Raw genomic sequence first — 19,324 nt, 5'->3', positions numbered from 1 at the left:
ATCTCAGGAGGCACCAGTTCAAGAGTGGGGAAATGAGTCAGGGAAGTGAGGGGCATCCGTGAGCAGATCCCCACTGTGGGCAGGTGGGGCCTCTGTGTTGCCCTCCCCAAGAGACAAGGGACTGAGGTACTTATTCACCAACTTGCATTTGTTACTGATCGAGAGCTGCTTCTGAAGACACAAAACTACCCAACACTCTTGGCCAGGCCCTAAGGTGAGCTGAGCCCACTCCCAAGGGCAGAGAAAACTTTCAGCCAGAGAGCTGCAGGTGTGAACACTGTGCACTGAGGAAACAGGGACAGGTCATCAGCCCAATGAGAGAACACCTCTCTCCAGACTTCTTCTGTCGAGAAAATAAACTGACCAGCTCAAGCTGCCATCAGTCAGATCGAATGTTCCTTGCAGCTGAAAGCATTCCACACTGATCTGTGAAGAACAAGGGGGAGATGGAGAGGAGACTGAAGCAACAATTTACAGCAAGGAGAGGTGGTGACAACCAGAGTTCAAGGACACTGTATTTGGATTTCTAGAAAGCACTGGGGAGGGGAGGCAACCTGATTTCCAGCTGCCTTGTAAGATGGGAATTAGACCATGTGGATGGGTTCTTAAAGGGAGGAATGGCTCCTTCTGAAGGGTGAAGAACTTGGAAACAGTTAAGTTTGATAGAGAGAGAAGGAGAGAAAGAGTCAGAGACCTGGAGATAGGCAGATTGGAAGAGTGGAGAGGTGTGGAGGTGGGGGAGATGGAGGTAGAGAGGAAGAGGCGGAGAACTCAAGAAACGTGAAAACACATGCACTAAGATGTTAACAGTGAGCATCATAAGCAGCAAGACTAAAGAAGGAGGTGTTCTCGCTTTCACATGCACATTCCAAGATCTCTTCATTAAATGTGTCTTCCTTTTGTGATAGAAAAAGAACTGAGAAAAATTAAAATGTCCCGCCCCCAATGCTAGCACTTAGAACTCCAACTGGAGAGAACACCCGCTCTGGATTTCTTCTATCTTTACTTCTTCGATGTTTCTGGAAGCGTCTTAAATACAGTTCCCATCCTTCTCACCCTCCTCTCTTTTTCTCTTTTTTGAGAAGAACCTGGGTCAGAGCCGGCTTGGTGCTAAGCCGGAACTGAGGCTGACAGCGGGTGGGTTAAAGGGATTCTGAGGAGAGGATTAGAAGCTGCTTTGCAAGGAGAGTTGGACTAACTTTTTCTTCCTGGCTCTATTTCTGCAAGAACTGGCTTGTCCTAGAGTAGTGTAGGAGGACACAGTGGGGAGGGAACTCGGCTCTGTTTAGGGAGGTGATAACGTTGGGTTTAGATGATTCATTCTTTCACATATTCATTCAATAAGCATTCAGGGAGCGCCTCCTCTTGCCCAGGTCCTGAGCTACCCTGGAGGTGTGCCAGGATGAATACTACACAGTCCGTGCCTTTGAGGGGCTTCTAGTCAGCTGAGGGAGACACGTAGGTGACCCGATGGGACCAATACTGGATGATCGACCCATGCCAAAATGGAAGTTCGCGCAAAGGCTGAAATTCTGCTCTCACCCCACCCAGATACAGATCTCCCTCCTGAAATGAAGAAGGAAGGAGTGACAGGGAGGTTCTTATTGAGGACAGTGGTGACCAGTGACTTAGGTTAGGTGGTTTCCAAGAGATCTTGACTTCCAGCACAACTGGTGCCCTGAAGACCCATAGGGCTACAGGAAAGTAGAGAAAGAAGACAAACGCATGGGATCAGTGAGCATGTTTTGGGCTGCGAGTCCCCAAAAAGCTAACCCAAAGTGGCTTTAACAACAAAACCATTTATGTCTTTACAAAGAAGTCGAGACCTTGGTGGTTCCAGGGACAGTTTAACAACCCAATGATGTTGCCAAGGACCCAGGTGCTGTCCATCTCTCTGCCCCCTCCAGCCTTAACCCGGCAAAGGAAAGGCACACTTCCTCTATGTGTGGCTCTTTCCCAGAAGCTCCTGGGCAGACTTTGCCTCACATCCCGTTGGCTGGGACAGTCATCTGTCCATGCTCGGATGGTAAAGGTGGTTTCTACAAGGAACATCTCACTTTTTCAGCCTCTGTTCTAACAGGTGGGCTCTGTCAGCCAAGAAGAAAGAGAAAGGCAATGATGAGTAGATAGACAACCTCAAGTGTCTTCCTCAGAAGGGAATTAACATCAGCCGGGCACTGTTTCCAAATTTCAAGAAGGACCCCATGACAATAAGAAGACCACATTTTTTATCAGGTTCTTTCTGCAGGATATTACTCAGAATCAACGGCAGGATGTTTACATGTCCTACGGACCGTCCTTGGGGCTGCTGGCAACCACGGTGAGCCATCTCTCTCAGGACTTCACTGCCCTTCATGACCAGTTTTTAACTGCCTGTACCAGGATGCTGCCCCTGTCCCCAACACCATCTTGACCTGGTGGCAGTAGCCAGCCTTCTTCCTCAACAGTCCCCAAGATCATGGCTGAGTTCCTTGGAATACAGGTTCAGTTATCGTAACTAAGACCACCACTAACATCGGCTTCAACAAAGTTCATTTCTAACAATCAGAATGATGCCCGTAAGCAACCGAGATGACCAGATCCATCGTATCAGCTGAAGCGCGGCCCTTTTTTATGTCGCTGCCATGTAACAGTCTGTGTGCAATCAGTTTGGGGAGGACGGGGCAGCTCCTCGGAGTCAGGGTCCTAGGCTCCCTCTATCTTGTTCTCTTGTTTCCCCTGCACTGTCGCCCTTGAAAGCACAGTTCAAGTTGGAGCCCACTATGTCCACGTGGTAGGCAGCAGGATGGAGGAAAATGGGAAAGAGAGCTTCCCCAGCACCCCTGTGACTTAAAAGTGGAGCACATCTCTTCCATCCTCCTCTTACTGGCCAGCATGTAGTCACATCGCATGTCTAGAAAGAAATGTGGTCTTTTGCCGGGCAACCATTTGCCTGGTCGCAATCCTATTTCTATGAAAAAAGGAGGAGATTTGATGTTGGTGACAGTAAATATCTGACCTCAAAGCTAAGACAAGTCCATAGCAGGGGATGAAATTTTACTGAAGCCTTGGTGATAATAGGGGGGGTTACAATGCAGAAAAGGAACATGCAAAATGAATTTGTAACCAAATAGCTCTCTGGGCCCATGTGTGTGGATGATTCTTTCTCTCATGCTGGTCTTTACCCTCCTTTCTCTCCAGCCTGCCACTGTGTTGTGGGAGCCAGTCTCCCTCTCACGGAGGGAGGCTTCCTGGCCTTTTGTCTCTAGAATTTAGAACCCCCCTCTTCCTTACCTACACCAGAAATGGGCAGCAGGGGTGCCCCATCCACTGTGCAGCCCCTGCAGCCCAGGTGAGGCCAGCATCTGAGTCATAAGCACATTCCCTCTAGTCTGGGTCCCTCTGCTTTCGGTCACTCCCAAGTGTGGGTCCTCTCCACATGTTTGTCTCCAGCACAAGGAGAAGAAAAGTTGGGGCCAGGTGCTCCCTCTCTGCACAGTCGGGTCTCAGATGACTAGCTATTTCCATCTTCAAATACAAAAACTACTACAGCAGATACTGATGAAAAAGACACATGTCTCTCCCAAGGATTCCCGGAACATTTCTATCTAAATGTAAGCTTAGAATGTAATTCCTTTTCTCAAAAAGGCTGCTATCTTTAGACCCACTCGACTCATTATGCCAATGCTGCTGTGTGACAGTGGGTGCGTTACATAACCACTCTGTTTCCTCATCTTGAAATGAGGTTAATGACAGCCCCACTCACAGGTTCGTTGGAAAGATCTAGAGAGATGATGGAGGTAAAATGCTAGCTTAGCACAGAACCTGGCCCACAGTTAACACCCAATACAGGTAGCTGTTCTAATTCCTGTTACTAAACAATAGCATACAGTCCAGTATAGGGAATCTGTATCTGCACTATGTTAGTGTTTTAGGACTTCCCCTAAGAGCAATGGTTTCTCCCAGAATAAAGGGGAGAGACCATTTCCATTTTCAAAGACGGAAACGGCTTCTAGCCCACTTCAAGAATTCGAAAATTGAGATTTCACCTCTAGGGCTAGCTACCTAATTTGCAAGGCCCAGTTCAAAAGTGAATACACAGGGCCCCTTGTTCAAAAATTACTGAGAAGCTCAAAATCTTCATAAGGATGTGCACAGATCGTCCATGTGCCTGAAAAGCAGGCCTTGCTCACCTCTACCAGCAGGACAAAAATTAGAGATGGTAGACAGCAGGTTACAACATATACTATGAAAATGTCTGGAAGCCCATGGCAGCCTGCTTTTTCCACTCGGCGACCCACACAGTCAGAATGACAACAGCCATGGATATTAATTCCTTGCAGGGAACTGGCGATCAGGCTGGACACCTTTTCGTCTGACCATCACATCCCTGCTTTGATGGAAGAAGATTGAAAGTTGAGGATTGCAGAGGGTGGGGGACTTGTCCAAGGGCACACGCATGCCCAAGTCAGCTGGATTCCAGAACCTCTACCCAGAATCACTATGTGTTCCCTGTGTCCCCGACCTCCAACCCTCTAAACTGGAGGGTAGGGGAAGTTGCAGTGGCCTCTGGAAACCCTCCCAGGCTCCTCCTCTGCTGAAAGCATGGGGCCTGGTCTAGTTTCCATCCTCGGGTCTAACTTCCCTCCTGGAACCTTCCCCCGTGCCGCTGACCCTCCTTTCTCGGAACACACGTGATTCCCCTAGTTCCCCCTGAGAGCCTCTTCCTCCCCCAGCCACGCAGTCACCCTTCAGGGCAGACGGCTCCCGGCTAGATTTACGTATTTATTTCTGTTTTTATTTTTAATGACTTGGGGTAATCTAAAATATTTTCTCGGGGTGGAAGGGTGGGGGGAGTCCAGGAAAGAGGTGAGTGAGGAGTTTCTGGACTGCCAACTTCACTCAGGATTCTGGAACAATGCAGACTTGTATCTATGGGCAGAATGTCAGAACTGAGAGCAGCACCTAGAGCTGAACTGGGTTCAAATCCTGGCTCAGCCCTTTCCTAGCAGTGTGACCTACAGCAAGTTGCTTAACCTTTCTGTGCTTCATTTCAAATGGGGAAAATAACACAGGCTCTACTGTGTTATTGTAAGTGATAATTATTATCACTGTTATGATCTTTTCATGGTGATTTTTTTGTATAGTGCTCATGGGAGTTCTTGGAGAGACCATATAGAATCATGACCAAGAATACAGGTGCTGAAACCAGACTACCTATATTGAAATCCCACTTTGCTACTTACAGCTGTGTGACCTTGGTTAAGGAGCTGACCTCTCTGCGCCTGTCTCGTCATTTGCCAATATTTCTCTTGGACAGAGAGATTGGTGTAGAGATGTGAGACTCAGTTGGCCAATGGGATTTTCAAGGCTAGGACTTGTGCTGAGAACAGCAAGGAAAAGAAGCACTCTTTCCTTTAGGTTTGCTGGGCTGTCAGGATGTGAGCCTGAAGCTGCTGGGACCATCCTGGTGACCTCAGGGGGAAAGCCTACATGAGTCTGAAGCTAACACAGGGGCAGTAGATAACAGAGATGCGGAGAGTCATGACAGGATTGTTTGAGCTCCTGGATGCAGCTGTGCCTGAAGCAAGCCCTTTTGGACTTCCCAGTTTCATGAGCCAGTAAATTCCCCATTTTGTGAAAGCCACTTTTGGTTGGGTTTTTCCTCACTGGAAAGCATCCAGCCTGACACCAGGGGGTGAAGCAACTTGCCCAAGGCCCGAAAGCAAGTAAGTAGCAGATGCAATATTTAAAAGCTTCCTATGCATTGTGCCCAAGCCAGCATTCTATATTGGGTATTCAGTGATTTTATCTCTTTGTGCTCTGTGAACAGCCATTTCCTCATCTGCAAAATGGGATCATGCGAGACTTGCGGGGCTGTTGGGAAGTATAAAAAGCAGGACCCCAGTGCAGTCTGTGGCTGGAGACTAAAACACTATGCCTCAGTCTCCAGCGCTGTGGGCCTTGGCTTTGTCCACAGTTAGTTATTCCATCTCAGGGACCTCTTTGGCTGACCCCAAACCAGCAAGCCATCCAGTCAAGGTGCCAGACTATGTTAGGAGAGCACGTGGGATTCTCAGACAACAGGGCCACTTCCTCTCCTGGCCATGTGTCATTGCTGGTGGACAAAGGGAGCTGGATGACCCTGAGCTCGGGGTCTGGGGGTTAGAAAGAAGCCCTGTCATCTTGGTTTCTGGAAACTTCCAAGGACTCCTGTGCTCATGTGGGAATGACCTGTTGCTCAAGGAAGACAGCATTGAACCAAATCCACTTAGTCTCTTTTCTTTTATGGTGCTTGCATTTGTGGTGGAGATGGATGATAGACACATAAAACAAATACAGAACAGAACACCGCGTGTTAGCAGATGGGAGAGAATAAGTCCTTAAATGCCTGGTAAGGGCTAAGAGGGAAAAGGGATAGAGTGATGCGATTCTGTTTATTAGAAGACATCAGAGAGAGCCTCTCTGAGGAAGTGACATTTTATCAGAGACCAATTTGGTCTCACTCTGGATTCCAAGCTCTTACCTTGGGCTATCTCCCAGGTAAACGACCAGGACAGATTTTTACCAAGAAACTAGCTGACACGGCTACGTTAGGAGCAGATGATCTGTTGGAGGCTTGGTAAACAGCCATCCTTCTCCACTGACAGCTCTTTAGGACTTTTTAAAAAGTTTAATGGGTCACTGATTTCCTTCCTTAGCTAAATCCACGAGGGAAAGGCCCAGTAAACTGCATGAGCCCATTCCTCAGGCATGCCTGCCGGGAAGAGGTTTTAGCTATCATGACATATGGTCATTTATTTATTTTCTAAACAGTCATCACTAAAAGAGTACCAATCATCACCATCAAATCTCCGAGGAATTGCAGAACTTGGCTGGTTCTCTGCCAGGCCTTGGCAGGAACTGGCAGAGCTTTACAGATGAAAAGCAAGCTGCAGAGAGCCACGGAAGGCCTTGGGTCCCCCCTTCCGACCTAGTATCAGATGCTTGGGACACAGACAGGAAATCAAGGTCCCTGCCCCCACAGAACATTATAGTGGAGGGCAGGAGAGGGAAGCAAGCCAACAAATAAACAAATAGGGGAATTTTAGACAGAGGTGAATGCCATGGTTCACAAAACAAGCTCTGTTCTGAGTCGGAAAGTGGTCAGAAAAGACCTGTCTACAGAGGTGACATTTGACCTGAGACCTGAACGGTGAGATCTGCAAGAAGTGTAGTCCAGGCAGAAGTTACAGCTGGTGCAACGGCCCTGAGGTGGAAACTAGTTCGCTGTATTAGGAGCTGGTCTGGAGTGTAGTACGAGAAGAGGGAAGAAGCTGGGGAGATGGGCAGAAGCCAGATTGCCTGGGTCTTGTGGCCCAGGGTTAGGATTTATTTAGGTTTTATTCCAAGAAGGATGGGAAACTACGGGAGGGTTTTATGAATTAGAGTTTCATGATCCAAATATTAAAAATTCTACTGCTCTGTGAAGAATGGTTATAATGGGATTAGCAGATACCTGAAATTAGGGATTTTATTCAGGATCGATATTTGTGACCAGTTTTACCCTTTACCATGGTAATAGATTGAGTGGGGCCTCCCAAAAGAGTATGTCCAAGTCCTAAACCCCAGAATCTAGAATATGATCTTTTTCAGTAAAAGGGGCTTGGCAGATACCATTAATTTAAGGATCTCAAAATGAGATCGTCTTGGATTATCTGGGATTGCCAAATCATTCTGGATTAGGATATGTCCTAAATCCAGTGACAGGCGTCCTTTTAGGAGTGAGGCAGAGGGAGATTAGACAGAGGAAGAGAAGGTACAGAGAAGAAAACCAGGTAATGAGCAGGATATCCTTGCAACGGTGCTCAAGAAGACAGAGACTGGAATGATACGCCACAAGCCATGGAATGATTGCAGCCATCAAGAGTTGGAAGAGGCAAGGAAGATTCTCCCCTAGAGCCTTCAGAAGGAACACGGCTCTGCTTCATGCGCCTCGATTTCAGACTTCTGGCCTCCACAACTTTATAAACATACATTTCTGTTGTTTTGTTTTTTTGGTTTTTTTTATAATTTTTTAATTATTTTAATTTTTTATAAACATATATTTTTTTATCCCCAGGGGTATAGGTCTGTGAATCACCAGGTTTACACACTTCACAGCACTCACCATAGCACATACCCTCCCCAATGTTCATAACCCCACCCCCCTTCTCCCAACCCCATTCCCCCCAGCAACCCTCAGTTTGTTTTGTGAGATGAAGAGTCACTTATGGTTTGTCTCCCTCCCAATCCCATCTTGTTTCATTTATTCTTCTCCTACCGCCTTAACCCCCCCATGTTGCATCTCCACTTCCTCATATCAGGGAGATCATATGATAGTTGTCTTTCTCCAATACATTTCTATTGTTTTAACCCACCACATTGGTGAACATTTGTTACGGCAGCTCTAGGATATTAATACAGCCATGAAAGAGCCCAAACTCAGACCCCGCATTAGCCGCTGTCTCACTGGCCCTAGGAACCTGTGCCTAGCTTTGGAGCCACTCTGAGGCCATTCTAGTCACCAAGTGGTACTCCCTGCAGGCATGGGGGCCACCTGAGCTCCAGATAGGTACTTGATTTGTTTACTTATTTCGCTCAGTGCAGGAGGACAGGAATGAATCAGCCCTGGTCTCTGTTCTTCCAAGGAGCTCTCAGTTCTGTGAGCTCCACACAAACTACACTCAAAGAAATAAGGGCAGGAAGAGAGCAGGAGACTGGAGAGTCACCTAAATGGCTAAGATTTAGGCATTTAGCCAAGTGTAGGGCTTTCCAACTTTTCACCAGAATGGGCATCTTTGGTTAATTTCCCCCCCCACGGAATACTGAATTTCTAAAAACATTGGCTAGGATGCTTGGTTGGCTCAGTCGGTTAAACATCTGGGTTTGGCTGAGGTCATGATCCCAGGGTTCTAGGATGGAGTCCTGCACCAGGCTCCCTGCTCAGCAGGGAACCTGCTTTTCCCTCTGCCTGCCACTCCCCTTGCTTGTGCTCTCTCTCTCTCTCTCTCTCTCTGATAAATAAAACCTTAAAAAAAATAAAGACATTGGTTATCAAACCAATTGCACTTATTCAGTAATCACTCATTTACCTCCCTATTTGGTATTATTTGAAAGTATTTAATAATGTGGTCTCATTACGTGCTGATCCATCCACTGACTATACTAAAAGCAAGATCTATAGCAATATATATACTCACTCAATCTTCACACATCTCTATGAGGTGGGTACTTTTATGGTCCTCATTTTACAAAGGAGGGAACAAAAGCAGAGAGAGGTTAAAAAACTTGCTCAAAGTTGTGAGTTAGCTATTTAGTAGAGCTAGAATTTGGACCTCGGCCGCCTGGCTCTTTGAGCCTGAGTCTCCCCTGCAGACTTGGTGAGAATCTTGGCTTCTGTGCCAATGTGCAATGCTACTGAGGACAAGTGATTTTGCTTCTCTGTGCCTCAGTTTCCTCATCTATAAAATGGGAATAATAATTGTGCCTATATTGTAGGGTTGTTGTAGAAATTAAATGAGAACGTGTACTTGGAATGCCAGGCACAGTGCCTGCCAAAAGCCGTCAAGGGATGATCTGGGATTCAACCAGTGCCATCAGGCAGCTTCCCTGGGCAGGCTTGAGATGGGAACAATGAAAAAGAGATGATTCGGTTCTCTAGGTCCTCTGACCCCATGGAGCTCACAATCTCTATATAATGTGCCAGGCCCAGAAATGGATGGCTTACAGTAGGAACCACAGAGGAAGGCAACCTGACCAGCCTTTCTCACATGTGCTTGAAGGACCACAGGTATAACAGCTAGAGTTGCTGGTGAAAAATACAGATTCCTGGTATCTGAATCCTTTTAAGGTGCTTCTAGAAATCTGCATTATTTAATACATGAATGTACCACATAATTTGTGTTCCACTGAGTCCAGTCTGAGCAGGATTTCCTTGCTACTTTGGGAAATATTGAAAATCATTCCAAGACCCCAATCCATTCATTTTTGCAGTGCCCAGGATAGGAGACCTCAAACAGAAACCTTGCGTCTCAGATAAGGACAGTACCCTCGAAAAAGAAAAAGGGGCTGGACATTTGCCCTGAGGAGAAGGCATGCAGCCCTCCGCCCACACTCCAGCTTGCAGCACTGAGGCCGGTCCCGGCGCGGCAGGACAGATCCATAATTCTTCAAGGTCACTCTGTAACTCAACTGGCTGCGTTGAGGCTTGAACCCAAGACCCACCCGGTCTTGCAAACCCACGCTCCGTGGGCGGGGCTCCCAGGGTCGCCCAGGCAACCGGCGTGGGCCACGCCCAAGCCCCGAGCCCCGCGTGGGGAGGAGAGAACGCACGCCGCTTGACGTCTCGCGGGGCTGAGGCCACTTCCCCCAGCGCCTCCCCCCGGCTCCGCCCCGCGGAAGTTATTGCCGACATTTTCGAATGTTAATTGGTTCTCTCACGCGGGGGGCGGAGCCTGAGGCAGCGCGGTGCGTACTTCCGGCTGCCGGGTTGACATGAAGAAGCAGCGGCGGCTAGGGCGGCAGTAGCGGCGGGAGTAGAGGCTTGCAGCGGTGCTGAAGAGCCGAGAGCGCGGCGCGGCCTAGAGCGGCAGGCAGTGCACTGGGCCCCGGAGGAGGCGCAGCAGCCGCCCTGGGCCGTCATGGAGATGGAAAAGGAGTTCGAGCAGATCGACAAGGCCGGGAGCTGGGCGGCCATTTACCAGGTGGGGTAGCGCTCCGGAGCGCGGCAGGCCCCTCGCTTAGGCCGCGTGAACCTTCCCCTCAGACCCCCAGGCCCGGCCCTCCCTCTGGGTCTCGCCCTCCGCCTCGGCCCTGCAGCGTGCGGATTCGATCCGACGGCGGCCGAGGCGGGTCTCCTCTCTCTTTGTCCCCCGGGTGGGCCTGCGTCTCTCCGGGGCCTCTCAAACCCCTTTGATCCCCCACCCACCTTATATCCTCAAGGCCGGAGGCCGCCCGTCGGGGCTCTCAGCGCTAATCCCTCGCACCCTGACCCCGCCCCCCTGCTTATCCACTCTTTGTCCCCTGGGGTTGATGGAACACCCCCACTACTTCCTTTTCTAGACTGGACCACCTCAGACTCTCTTCCTTTGTCTCCCTGGGGGGAAAGGGTTACTCCCCCCTCCCTCCTTCACATTTCCTCTCCCCTCGTCTCAGTGTGTGTCAAGTCCCAAGGATGACAGCCCTCTCCCCCCCTTCCTGTTCATTCATTTAGTGAACATGAATCGGCCTGCCTGTTCCGTGCTGGGCATGGCGCTGGAAGTAGTGTTTGCAGAACAAGACAGACAGGACCCTATGTCTCGCGGAGCTTGGAGTCGAATAGGGCAGTCAAACACATGAGCAGATCATTTCAGATTGGGACAGATGCGGTGAGGAAAACAAAACACCATAACGGGGTAGAGTCACTGCCTGGAAGGTGGACCGCCTCAAGGGGGGCCAGGGAGGATCTGTCAGAGGAAGAGACTTCTGCTCTCTGTGCTGAATGGGGAGCAGGGGCGAGCCCTGAGATGATCCGACCAAAGTGCCTTTCAGCCAGAAGACCTGCAAAACCCACTCCTCTGGGGACAAAATAGTACCCTTCCGGGCAGGAAACCGAGAAGGTTAACTTTTTTTTTTTTTTTTTTTTTTTTTGCTCTCTCTAAAACAGCTTCTCTCCCCAGTGAGCATCTTATCCTTTTTGTCCTGGTTGAGATAATCGAGTCCTCCCAGTCTTCATCTCCTTGTGGGTTACGTGGTTCATAGATTAAAAAAAAAAAGTTAGGAAGGTAGGGTTTCTCACCAGTCTGCAGCATCAGATTAACAACACGAGAAGGTCTGCTTTCATAAGCAGCTAAATCCTCTAAAGAAAATATGAGCTCCTGATTAAATGTCATTGCGGGGGTTGTGAGGATTAACCAAAACCACGCTCAGTATCTTAAATAGGCGATGGACAGAATAGGGAGATTTTTGTTACTTGTGTGAAGGGAGAATGCATTTTATTCTGTTTTCAGCTTATAGGCTCAAAAGGCAAATTGTGAGATCCATCAGCTGGTAGTATTAAAATCTATTTTGAGCTCCACTTAAAAAAGAAGAAAGCTTTAAGCAGTTCTTTGGTATGCTTGACTAACAAAAGCCTTTTTTTGGCAGGCCTGGCTTCATGTGGATTTGCATCAAGCTTATTTGACAGGATTCTTACTAGGACTGTAATGGATATTAACTTCTAATAGACTAGTATTTTTAACCACTGTTATCTGTATAACTGTGCTGAATCAATATATGAAATTTGTATTGTCTCATCTCTGAGTTAATTGAATGAATTCCACTAGTAATTTTAAGAATGTGTAGACAGATTTTCTACATCAAATCTAATGCAGTAGAGTCTCAAGTGGCTTTAAATGAAAAAACTGTTGGTTCAAAGTATTGATTAGAATATATCCCATCACGAGTGGAGCTGGCCTCTAGGAAGCACTGGGGAAAATCTTTGGTACTGAAACTAAGTTGGCAACAGCAAATTCATATTATAAAAAGTTCTTGGGGAGGAAAAAACAGTTCTTGGTTGAATTTTATTTCTTACTGTTTTAGGGCAGAGTGGGGAACCTATCATCCAAGCATTGTTAAAGCCGTGTTATGCACGCCCCAGCATGAAGCATGTTGGTTCTCAGTTAATTTCCCTCACCATTCTTAAGTGTGGCTACCACATTTGAACGCCAGGAGTTAGCCACGCTGCAGTGTGTTGAGATTTTCCCAGCTTCTTGGTGGATTGCATGTTCCTGGAGGTGGTTCCTTTTTATTTTAGAGAATTGTCCACTATAGGCTTTCTCGCCTATACCATACAGATACTTTTCTTTTCTAAAATTGAAATCAGAATCTCCTTTCCTTTTTGGGTTTAACAGTAGTTCTTTATTGGGCAACCATGGCATTTTTAAAAACATAGAGTTCAAACGACCTTGAGTCTAAAGTGGCAAATTTCCCAAAGTGTGTGTCAATTTCCCAAAACCATTATTTTTCAAGAATTCAAAGAAATGTGTTCATCATTGGTAGGAAATGGAAGTAAAAAAATTAATATTTTATAGCATGTCACAGTGAGGGCAGCCCTCTACAAAGTCATTTTGAGCTTGTGCAGTCTGTTGTGATTTTAAAAATAATAGGTAATTTTGGCTTACAACTTTGTAAGTGAGACTGTGCGGTTATTTCTCACTATACTTCTTTCCCAACTAAAACAAAAAGATGCAAACGATTGGAAACAATTGGGAGAAGAACAAAGGGTGAATTAGGCTTGAATGCTGAGGAATGTGGTGGCTTAGGAAACAAACGTTCGGGCAAAGATTCTGTGCTAGCCTACCTTGAGAAAGTGAGCATAACTGTGTTTTTAATTGTTAAGCCCATAGATACTAATCAGCATTTAGATATATAAAAAGTCAGCTGTGCTAGCCTATTGGATGGCTTTAAAAATTGTTTTCTGTCATTTAAGTGATTGTGTGCCTGTTTGGAAAAGTGGAAGTCATACTTAGCGAGCCTGGAGTTTGAGTTGGTCTGGCTGTCCAGAAGAGGGGAGAGATGGCAGACACGGGAAAGGGATTGGTTTTCCAAGGCTGGAATGAAAGAGGAGAGGGCTGGAATGAATGAAAATAGCTAGTGAGCTGCCCTCCGTTTGTAGTTTAAGGTTTGGGTCAGGTGTTTTGCTGTTGGTTTCATCTCCAGTTCTTCGATTCTCTGACACTGTTCACTATTTTTCAGTGTGAATGATGTGATTGTTTCAGATAAAGACGATTGCAACAATAGCTCGTGACTTGAAGTCAAGATTTATTCCATGTTAGAGACAAGCTTTGTAAAGTGGGCTGCTCTTCCAATTGACATTTGTTTTTATAGCTGCTTTCATTATGAAATACGAACAAATGCCTGACTAGGTTAAACCATGCTATAACAGTAGTTCACCCAAATTCCTTGCTGCTGTGTACAGCTTACATTGTTACAGTCCAAGAAGATGAATGTTAAAATTTCGTTGTAATTTTTATATCAGTACCATTCTCTTCAGAGAGAAACTATTTTGTGCAGAGGAAAAAGATCTATACGCTATGATTCACTCCACTTAAAAAAAAAAAATGACAAACGGAAATGACATGGAGAGATTGGGAAGTTCTAGTCATCTTGAGTGACCCATTAGATCTAAATGTTCTTGTGTAGCCCTGGTTTGAGTGGACTAAATTTAGGTGTCTGACCACCACTTTGGAAATGGTGGGAAGACCTTGTAATTGGACTCAAGGTAACTGGGAGCACTGGTAGAAACAGTGGAGGGGAGGACTTCTTGCTATTAGTATTTCTTTGGCTTCGCTGGCATATCTATAGGTACACTTTGGTACTTTTGGAAGCAGGTAAACTGTATCAGATGGCTCTGAAAAGTCAGCCCGGGGATCACGGTGATGGGGACGACTGTCAGTTGCTGGTGATCTGCCCTTGGGCTCCACAGCTTCCTCACTGCGTTTGCATTTTAGCATGAATGGCTCCCCTAAATTCCATACCTGGTACTGAATAATGTAATTGAGTGTATACTGAATTTCACGATAGAAATACATTTAAAAATGCCCCTGTAAGGGTTTTTCAGACTATCAACTGCTGAAATAGTTGTGCCTTTTCTTTTTCTCCCCTGGCCCCCTTTGTGAATTGTCAGTTTTCTGATTTCTATACTGCAGAATGCTTTTGGCAGTTTTTGTCCCACGCCGTGGTTTTATAAAGCAGGTACTTTCTTCTAAACCTTCCTGCCAGCAACAGATGCAAGCTGCTGTCCCTCCCTCGTGTTGACGTGAATTTGTTCATTTTTGTTACTTTGTCAGTTTGTTCATTTGTTGCTTAATTTGTCACCAGACAATACTGACAAATAGGCTGGGCATGTTTCTTCCTACTGCCCGTGTTCTGGGGGGAGATGGGAAGTCTAGCTAGGTCGTTGTCCAAGACAGTGTAGTTTGGTACCAGTCATTTCAGGTACATGTTTTGAATATCCTTGAGCGCTGAGCATAGTCCTTGATTCCCTCTACCATATTTCATTGATTGGCCATGGCATCCCTTCTACCACCCCACGGGTGTAGGTTCTCAAATTTTGCCCGTGAGACACTTGTCATTTTTCGTTTCACACCACAGAAATGAGGGCAGCTGGTAACGAATTAATACGGTCCCTTCACAGTCTCTTCACATCTTCCCCCACCCACCCTGTATATTCTTGACGTTATCCCTAGAATAACTGTCTTCAGAACAGACCTGATCCTGTCACTTGGTCAAACTACTTCTAGTGCTTTTGAAATACCTGTCAGGTCCAAACTCCTTCGTGTGGCAGCCAAGCTGCACCCACCCCTCCCATGCACATTCTATTCTAGCCACACGAGAAGGTGCAGCGTCCTCCAAACTAACTCATGCTTAGCTTTCCCTCTTCTGTGTCTTGGCTTAACACTCTGTCCAGGCTGCCTTTCCCACGGTCTGGCTCACGTCTCCCAGCTCAAATGTGCGCCTCCTCACTTTGGATTTTGCTCTCTCCCCTGCGTATGTGTTTCCAGACAGCTTCATACCCATCTCATCTAAAACCCTGCTCTTAAAGGCACTGTTTCTGTCAGGGCCTGTGTTCTCTTGAGTCCAAGCTGTTGAGGTCAGCTTTTCCTTCTCTCGTTCATCTTGGTGTCCTCTGCACCTGGCACAAAGTGCCCAAGAAATGTTGGGATTAAATTGGTTGGCAGCTCTCTGCCAGGCTCTGGCAGTATAAAGACAAACAAGACCTATTTCCTAGCTCCCCTTCTAGGAGGGGAAGGAATGGTAGAAACAATTAGATTAGCCTGCATTAGTACTGGTAGCAGAGGTCACTCTTGGAGAAAATCTCCACATTTTAAGGTATGACCTACTGAAGCAATTTCATACTGTCTGCTGTGGTGGCTTGGAAGAAAGGATTGAATTCTTACCTAGTGGAAGCTGATACCACCAGTTCGTTTTATAGGAACTTTACATTTAATAGCAAATTTGTACTTGGACTAAGGCGAACTTAATAGGAGAATTGGAGGTGCTCTCTCTAAGAATTACTTAGTCCTTATCCCTCTTGACTTGCTCTCACGTGCCTTCTAGAAGGGCTTTGCATGTGGTTGTTTTGTGAAATATTTTTGATTATGGAATATAAAATATGGTTCTCCATAAAGTAACAACCCTTACAAAGTGTGATTTTTTTTCCCCCCTCTAAGTATAAATGGTAAAGGCAAATGTTTTTTGGTCTTTGATCAGACCACCCTTCCGGCCAGGAGAGTAGTTGAATCTTTCGCTTTTTTTTTTTGGTCCCAGCTCTGTCACTAACCATGGTAACTGGGCCCCTTCCTTTCTTCTTCAGTCCCTTCCTTGGTAAAAATGATCCTGGCCTAACTGATCACAGAGTTTACATCAAGTAATAAAGAGTCTTTAATGTACTCACAAAGAGAATCAAATGTTCCTGAAGTCACCCTTGTAAACACTGCAGTGGTTACTCAGTTTTGTAAGGTGTGGGTGTTGGTGAGTACAGTTAGACTTCAAAATGTGTATGAGTTTTGTGAGTATAGTTAACAACTCAAAAGAATTGAGTTTCTTACCCCCACCCCAAGAAGTACCAAACATTTGTAATAAGTGGGGTTCATTTGATTTAGTAATGTGGGAAAAGGAGTAGCACTGACATATGCAATGTGCTCGCAGTTTTTCTCTAAGTAGCAATTGGGTGGTTTTTCCCGTAAAAGATAGAGGAACTGATTCTTGAGAATTTACGAAAGATTCAACCCCAGCTAGGTACCCAAGAGTAGCTGCCCTTTATGATGTAATTTTAGAAACCTACATCTGGTCTAAACTTAATCTGAATAGTGTGATCGTTTACACAGCATGTTTGAGAAGAAAGTACCCAAGTCTCCAGCGCTTTAGAAATAGTCGTTGGTAGGAGTGGACTTAACAGTTCACTCGCTGCTGCCCTTTCAGCTAGGCAGCTTGACATAATCACGAGTATCATACTGACAGTTTATAAATTTTGAATGTCTGAAAACTGGAAACAAGACCATTTCACATGGAAGATTTTTTTTCCCCCCGAAATAAATAGTCCAAGAAAAGTCTAGTCCCCCATATCCATTGGTGGGATGCGATATGATACGGGTCCCACTGCAGACAAAGTAACAGCGACTAATGACTGATTTTTTATCTTTTAAAAAAAAAATTGTGACGTGATTGAATTTGCAGTTCTGAATGCTTGTGATTCTAGTGAAGCAGTATGTTTTCCACATCGCCCAGGGTAATTAGATCGAACTGGTGCTTCAAGAAGTTACTTTTGCCATATGGACTCACAGAGTAAACATGGCTTATTAGCAAAGAGACACTTAAAGTCTATATTTTCCCTGGGAATAAATGTATATGTGTATATATCTTCGTACTCTGAATCTGGTGCAGTGCCCAGAAATTCCAGATCCTAATTGAGGGATTGCCAGTTGCTGAAGGAAACCTTTGGGCCCAGGTGGGCTTGTGTCCTGGGCTCCTTCTCTTTTTCTTGCCGAGGCTTCTTCCCAAAGACTGAGTGGGGCATGTTTTCTTTTATAGACGAAGAAGGAGAAAAAAAACCTCGGCTGTGTTTGTGGCTTTTGTGGGCAAGCGACACCGCTTGCAAAGATAAGATGAGCATAGCAAAACTAGGTTTCCAAAATTGTATTTCTTTAAATGTATTAGTTAGTGATTGGAGAAGGAAAAAGTGTTCCTGATCCGTTATTCTCATAAAATGTTTTTCCCCTGACCTTTTTTCTTACTTAATGGACTTCTTATTGGTGTATCTCTTCCCTTTGAGGAATCTCATTTTACAATTGCCACACTAAGTTTCACCGAACAGCTTAGCTAGTTTTTATTCTGATGAGTACTGATTACTCAGAAAATTATACACTATGGCGAATTGCTTACAGGAAAGCGAACATCAAGTAATTATTCCAAATAGTTGGAGTTCTCTTAAGAACAAGAGGTTACTTAAAAATGCCTGTGGATGAAATCACTTCTCAATATAACTTCACTCAAGAGAACAAATAGGCAAGTTGCATTTCACGGAATGTGGTAAAACAGCTTCAAATTCCCTTGATGGTTACACATTTGTCACTGTTATATTTATCTCTTTTAGATTTTGTCCTGCTTCATTATTCAAATAGGGCTTACTTTGCTTCTGCACGGGCCAAGGAAAGAAATGCCTTCACTGGGTCATAAATATTTGTGTGGCTCACTTGTGCGGGGAGAGAAGGTGCCTCTAAGAAGATACTTTGTGATCTTCTTTGGGGGAGGGTATTTTGTTTTGTGTGTCTTTGTTGTTTGGCTTTGTTTGTCCTCCCCATAGAAGTGTATCTTAACTGCATCTTAGAGTTAGGAGAATCTAGGAGCATCGCCATTGTTGTTCTGCCTGACCTGGAGACCAGCTCCCTGTTGCCGGGATCTTTGGGGTCATCCTCCTCTGGGATGGGGTGAGGGAGTGGGTGCGGCAGAATGGGGTAAGGTCAGGAAGTTGCATTAAGCCACATCAGGTTTACAGGCCCAAAGCCACGTTCCCGGAGCCGTCCCCTGCACACCCAGTGATTTAGCTACAGTAGGGAAGAGCTGGTCACGTCTCCTGAACAGTCGTTGAGAAGCCACATCCCTGTGATGCTGGGTTTCAGTGGATTTTTTATGCACCCATCATGATACCACTTCTGTCAAAGTATACTAAATAGTCCTTCACATCCCACTAACAGTTTTCTCAGCATGCCCTGCAAATATCAGCATCGTGACTGGTATTTCATTTCCTCTGTTCTTGTCGCAGCACCCAGGTCTGCTGCTTTCCCCCTTAATTTTCTGCCTGCGAGGAAGGATGCTTCTGAGCGTTTGAGTGACGGCGGCATGGAGCGCGCGGAGCCGTTGGCAGGTCCTACCTCACCTTTCCTTAACCACTTGTTTCCATTTTTCTGTGGGCTTGTGTTCTCCCCAGAAAACTTACCAAAACATAGTCATTGTGCAGAGAGAATCACTGGAGAAGTTTAACCAACCTAGTTGGGGTTTTTTGTTGTTGTTGTTTGTTTGCTTTTGTTTTGTTGGTTTTTTTATGGACGTGTATTTGTCAATGGAGCTTCCTCTTGCAACTTGCTCCACCACTTGATGACAGGAAACTTTTGTGTTTCCCAACAGACTTGGTTTGTTGGAAGAAGATGTTGTTTTTGAAAGTAGGAAATAGGGGTGCTGGGGTGGTGGCTCAGTCGGTTAAGCGGCTGCCTTCGGCTCAGGTCATAATTCCAGGGTCCTGGGATCGAGCCCCACGTCGGGCTCTCTGCTCAGCAGAGAGCCTGTTTCTCCCTCTCCCTCTGCCTGC

General features: G+C 46.0%; 1 protein-coding gene across 7 annotated transcripts in view; it reads left to right on the top strand.

The window, feature by feature from the left end:
* The first annotated feature begins 10,460 nt into the window (after window positions 1-10,460).
* PTPN1 (protein tyrosine phosphatase non-receptor type 1) overlaps window positions 10,461-19,324 on the top strand; it is a 90,920-nt gene continuing 82,056 nt past the window's right edge. For 2 of the 7 annotated variants that reach the window (XM_032350364.1, XM_032350363.1), the window contains exons 1-2: window positions 10,462-10,703; window positions 18,782-18,883. Coding sequence is in view for 4 of the 7 variants with exons in the window: in XM_032350361.1 (XP_032206252.1) it covers window positions 10,641-10,703 (63 nt within the window). In the remaining 3 variants the exon portion in view is untranslated. Of the gene's footprint in view, window positions 10,704-18,781; window positions 18,884-19,324 lie in introns of all 7 variants that reach the window. The other 5 variants (XM_032350360.1, XM_032350359.1, XM_032350361.1 and 2 more) reach the window with 4 other exon arrangements.

The sequence above is a fragment of the Mustela erminea genome, chromosome 7 (genome assembly GCF_009829155.1).
Source record: "Mustela erminea isolate mMusErm1 chromosome 7, mMusErm1.Pri, whole genome shotgun sequence".
NCBI classification, from domain to species: Eukaryota; Metazoa; Chordata; class Mammalia; order Carnivora; family Mustelidae; genus Mustela; species Mustela erminea.
This window is presented reverse-complemented; position numbering and strand designations above follow the sequence as displayed.